The 5469-nt window shown below is 58.2% G+C and overlaps 1 protein-coding gene across 1 annotated transcript in view; it reads right to left on the minus strand.

Moving 5' to 3' along the window:
• The window catches only part of MEGF6 (multiple EGF like domains 6), a 40901-nt gene that overhangs the window by 13158 nt on the left and 22274 nt on the right, over nt 1-5469 (minus strand). Inside the window, 5 exon segments of the mRNA XM_006161206.3 lie at nt 2534-2668; nt 2748-2882; nt 3714-3842; nt 4476-4604; nt 5301-5432. Of these exon segments, the coding sequence (XP_006161268.2) occupies nt 2534-2668; nt 2748-2882; nt 3714-3842; nt 4476-4604; nt 5301-5432 (660 nt within the window).

Consider the following 5469-nt stretch of genomic DNA (forward strand, 5'->3'; position numbering starts at 1 on the left):
ATGCTATGGAGACTGGTACCCCGCCCCTGGCCAGGGCCTGCAGGGCTGGGGAGCTCTGGATGCTGAAAGTCCTGAGCAAACTTCCTGAATACCGCCCACCCCCGCCATACCTGACCTACCCTTCTGGCCAGCCTCTGCCTCCCCATCCCAGGACAGCTGAGCATGAGGCTAGGGCAGATACTCTGGGTGGCCACACTGATGCTCACCTGCTGCTGGAACCCATGAAGGTGCCACAGCAACCTCCAGAGGATGGGCTATGGGGACCCAATTTTCTACACCCAAAGAATCACAGAACAGAGCCCACTGGTCAAAACCCCCACAGTGGGCCTGAGGCTGGGAATGTGCCCTGCCTGGGTAAGAGCATCAGATGGACAGGCAGTCCAGTCCCTGCGGGCTCTGGTGGCAGGACATACTGGGAGATGCACCCACCATGACACAGGCTCGTCAACAAGACTGCAGGCCCTGAGCACAGGTGTGCACTAAACACTGAAGCAGACGGCGCCCCTGTGGTGTGGGTCAGGGAGCAGGGCCAAGTCCCCAGCTGCAGTTCCCAGGCCAAGGGAGCACTGAGCCTCGGGAGCTCCCAATCCACTGATTGGGGGCAGGCACGTTTGGGGAAGTAATAGCTTCCAGACCTAACAGCAAGCAGAGAGCCCAACGTTTCTATAAAAATATGTGAGTCATTTCCTGTAGCTCATCCTTAGGGTACTAGAGGCTTCTAAACTAAAAAGGTAATAGGGAAAAAAAGAAAGAAAGAAAATGAGAAGGAGGAGTGGAAATGAAGTTTCTTTATGGTCACTGGGTCACAAGGTAGGGGACAAGGTTCTTTCTGGTCACTGGAGACAAGGTAGGGGTGCTTCTCCGGTGAGGTCTCACTGGGCTCCAGCATGCAAAGGGGGGCCTGGAAGGAAGGGGCACATACATTGGGGGAGGGTGAGCCCCAAGCATGCATGTCTGTGTTTGCATGTGCACACAACATGTGTGTTTGTGTAGAGGCAGGGCAGAGAGACGCTGTGTGTGTGGAGGCCGGACAGCAATTCAGGAGGCTAAGCCCTGTGTCTGCGTAATTCGCTAAGCTCTGCTGACACATGCGCAGATGGGAAAGAGGTGCTCAGAGCTGTGAAATGCTGACCTGAGAACCCAAGCCAAGTGAGGGTGGTTCCAGGCTGGACTCCAAGCCCTATATATATCCCTACTGTGCCAACTGGACCTGACAGCCCTCTACGGGCATCTCATGGGGTCTCCATAGACGCCCATGTGGAGGGGACCTGCCTGGGTGCATATGAAGGCTCTGAGGCTCAAGTCGGGTCCCTGGTCAGGTTGCTCTGACCCTTGGGTGGCTAAGACAGCTAGCTGGAGTGTCCCTGGGCAGACACTGCTCCCTAGTGGGCCCGTCCTTGGCCCCCAGTGGGGACAGAGGCTGGCTGGGCAGCTCTGGCTGAGGGGAAGGGCTCAGGCTTGGGGGACTTGAGCCCAGCCGGCCCTCTGGTACAGCTCCAGGGGAGGCAGAGAAGAGGTGCTGGTCTCTCTCTGGCCCTGGCCATGGTGTCACCGGTGGTAGTGCAGAGTCCCCATGGGCCCCATCTACCTGGGCCAATGGTTCTGAACAGCGTGTGTCATGCCAAGGGAGGCTGCAGTCTGCCTTCCCTGCAGCAGCTCAGTTACTCCCGCTCAGGGCTTGGCTCCTCTTCTCATGAGCTGACAGCGAGACTTAGGTATTTCCTACCCTGCTCACAGGACTGAGGAGCAAAGGTTTCAGAGACGCCCCTCCCACGGCCCCACACATCACATAGGCTGTAAGTTATTCGCCTGCCAGGATCACATTTCATTGTTCTAGTCATGGCGCCTCCTGACAGCACAGGCTGAGGAGCAGAGGCCGCCTCCCCTCAGGGCTGGCCGTCCCCACCTTCCCGGCCCTCTCGGCAAAGCTGCAGTCGTCTCATGTACTCTAGGCTGCCCACAGGGTTGGGAGGTTACCAGGGACACCGGAGGAAAGACACCACTGGTCCATCTCCCAGTTGGTTCTTCACAGCTTCTCTGCCCGCTGGGTAAATGTGGGGCATGGGTTCCCTGTGCCCATTCACAGGCCTGGGCCACAGCATCCGTGTGCAGGGTCCTCCCATCACTGCTCCCACCACACCTCCAGCCCAGACCTCTGAACTCATAGCAGGCACCTCCCTCCTGCTTGCTCACTTTAAGGCAGGAGCCCCTGCACCCGACTTGCAGCTCAAAGCTCGCTCACTATTTTCCAGTGGAATGGAGTGAGGGAGAGAGTGGTTTGGGAGAGGCACGAAGCCCTTCTCTGGCCCAGACCCTGAGCAGACAGACCAGCTCCTACCCTGGCTACCTCTCACATGCAGACCAATGGCTGTGCTGCTGCTGCATGATGAGGAGGTGATGTGGGCAGGTAAAGGTGCCAGTGAGTCTGGTGGCGGGGCGACTCGGTCTCCAGTTATGAAGCATTTCTGGGGCCCGCCCCCAACATGGCCCAGATGACCCAGACCCCACAGCCAGGCAGCCAGAGCCCACTCACCTTGGGCACAGTCCTGCCCCTGGAAGCCAGCAGGACACTGCTTCCGACACTGGCCACTCACGGGGTCACAGGCCACACCAGGGGGGCAGGTGCATACCTGCCGGCACCCCAGCCCAAAGAAGCCGGGCTCGCACTCTGCAGGGGTGTGAGAGAGGGGCGGGTAGGTTCAGCACCCTGGGACCCTTCCTGTCCCCTCGCCCACACCCACACTTACCTGCCTGGCACCGCTCGCCCTGGAAGCCAGCCTTGCAGGAGCAGCTGCCATCCCTCTTGTCACAGGACCGTGTATTGCTCTGCTCACACTGGCACTCCTCCGAGCAGCCTGGCCCAAAGGCCCAGGGCGGGCACGCTGCACCCAGAGAACCATGGGGGAGCCTGCCCACCTATGGCACCCACCCCTCCCTGGGCTGTGTTTCCACAGAATCTGCCGTTCCAGAGACTCCAGGCTCATTTACTGAGCTGGGTCCTCGAGGCCAGCACTGTGCTGGTGCTGTCTGGCCCAGTTGCAGCCCTGGATTAGTAAGGGCAATAGCGTTAGGGAGAATACACCTGTAGTCACAGCCCCTTCTAGAATGTTCTGGAGATTACAGCACCTTATCTCGCATCCAAGAGGCTGGGACAATGATGCCCATTTATAGAAGAGAACCAGGGACTCGAGGCGGTTTGGGGACTTGCCCTGGGCCACACCACTTACTAGCTAGGAAAACCCCAGCTTTCTCCTCTCCAAATAATTCTTTTACAAAATAAGGCAAAGAGCTATCTTCATCTGCCTTTTCTCCAATGGCCCATTATCTTCATCCCTCCCCAAGTGTCTGCAGACCCAGGGCTGTCCCCTCCTCACCCCCACAGGAGCTCGGGACTTGGCCTTGCTGCCAGGCATCGCCAAGCCAAGACAAGCTTGTGCCCTGGAGGACTTCAGGAGGAGCCCTTCCCTCCCACCTGCAGCCCACTCATCTCCCTGGGTCCAGGCTGAAAGGTGTCACAAGCCCGGGGATGGCCCATCCAGACACTGAAGGCCAATGCAGTGGTAGGCCACAGACTTGGGGCAGACCCCAGCCCCCACATGCCGGCTGGTGACCTTGCTCAGTGTCCACACTCCACCCTGAACCACGGCAGTAAGGCGCAGATCATCCCACTCCCTGTGGCCACCGCAGACACCCACACAGGCAGCAGGACTCACCAAGGTGGCAGAAGCGGCCATACAGCCCTGGGTCACAGAGGCAGGCCCCGTAGAGGCGGTGGCAGCGACCTCGGTTGGCACAGTGACACTTCTTGCGACACTGCTTGCCATAGAAGCCCTTGGGGCAGCCTGGGGGGGAGTAGGACCCAGTAAGTGCCTCAGGGGCAGCCAGCTACCAACCCGAGGCAATGCTCAGGGGCCCTACAGCTCAGCAAGGGAGCCAGAAGCAGCGCCCACCAGGACACAGCCCCCAAGACCCAGCCCAGAGGCTTCGAGGCCCTCAGCTGCCTGAGGACCCTGCACGCAGAGAGTGGAGAGGCCAAGGGGCACAAGATGAGCTTCTGGCTGGGGCCATCTGCCTTGACTGTGCCCAGGACAGGTGGTGAGCACGTTCTTGGGCACGCACTGGAGGGAAGCACAGAATGGGGAGTTGCGGGGGGGGGGGCTCACTACCTCCCAAGGGAATCCAGTTTTTAAAAAATACTGTTCTGTCAAGTTTGTACCATCTGCTACAGTTAGGTCCAAGAAAGTTAGCAACTGAAAAATCCACACCTCACTAAAGGGCCTCATTCCTCCTCAGGCATAGCCCAGCCCGCTGGAGACTGGGAGGCAAGGTGGGAAGACAGTCTACACAAAGCTTGCCCTTACTTCCCTGCTCCCATGGGAGCTGTGAGGAAGGCAGGCGGGAGAGTTAGGGTGGTATTCCCATCTTTCTTACACTCCAGGGGCAATTCCAGAGGCATCGGGAGTAGCTGCACGTACCATCCTCACAGTGGGCTCCGCTGACACCTGGAGGGCAGCGGCAGGCGCCTGTGGCAGGGTCGCAAGTCCCACCATTCTGACAGCTACAAGGGAAGCTGCAGTTCTTCCCAAAGGTGTCTGGAGGACAAGCTACAGAGATGACAGAGAAGCACAGGTTACTGGCCAACAGGACTCTGAGACTCACCTCCTGGGGTTGGAGGCACTCAGTCCAGAGCAACCACATAGAGGCAACAAAGACAGTGGAGTGCCCACTGCTCTGTCCACACTCATGGCAGATATCACAAATCAATCAGCAGAACCACCCTCTGAATGCCAACACATCCACTAAACCAGCCCTTTTAGGAAGGCAGATTCTCACAGCATCATCACGCCCTAGAGAAGAGCCTTGACCTCCAATGCCACCTCTGAGCAGAGAACAGTTCTCAAATGCACTTTAGCTATTAAAGTGCGGCACTGGGGAAATCCTTGCTGCCATTGGGAGACACAACAGTCCCCAACTACCTGAACTAAAGGAGTCCCGCCCACTCTTGCCCTTCAGCAAACACCCCTCACTTAGTTATTTGTGGTCAGGCTTGCTGTTGGAATCTGGAGACTGACAGTCATGAGGGACAAACACCTCAGCTTGCTTGTCCCCAGGGTGTTCATTGCCTTGAACAGTGCCTGGCACAGAATGGACAGTCAGAAGACACTGAATGAATGAATGAATGAATGAACACACACAAGTTCCCCTGCTCGGGGCTAGTAGGAGGAATCAAACTGAATGGGCTCAGAAGGTCCTGCTCGGGCCCTGGTCCCTGCTGCCTGGCCTCTGTCCAGTAGCCTCACTCTCATTGCAGATGATCCCGGTCCAGCCTTCGGGGCAGTCGCAGCCATCCAGGCCTGGGACGCAGGTCCCTCCATTCCTGCAGTCATCACAGGTCAAGCTGCAGTCGTGGCCGAAGGAGTCACCCAGACATACTTGGGGGAGACCGGGAAAGAGGACTCAGAGCCTGAC

The sequence above is a fragment of the Tupaia chinensis genome, unplaced genomic scaffold (assembly GCF_000334495.1).
Source record: "Tupaia chinensis unplaced genomic scaffold, TupChi_1.0 Scaffold138365_1, whole genome shotgun sequence".
NCBI classification, from domain to species: Eukaryota; Metazoa; Chordata; class Mammalia; order Scandentia; family Tupaiidae; genus Tupaia; species Tupaia belangeri.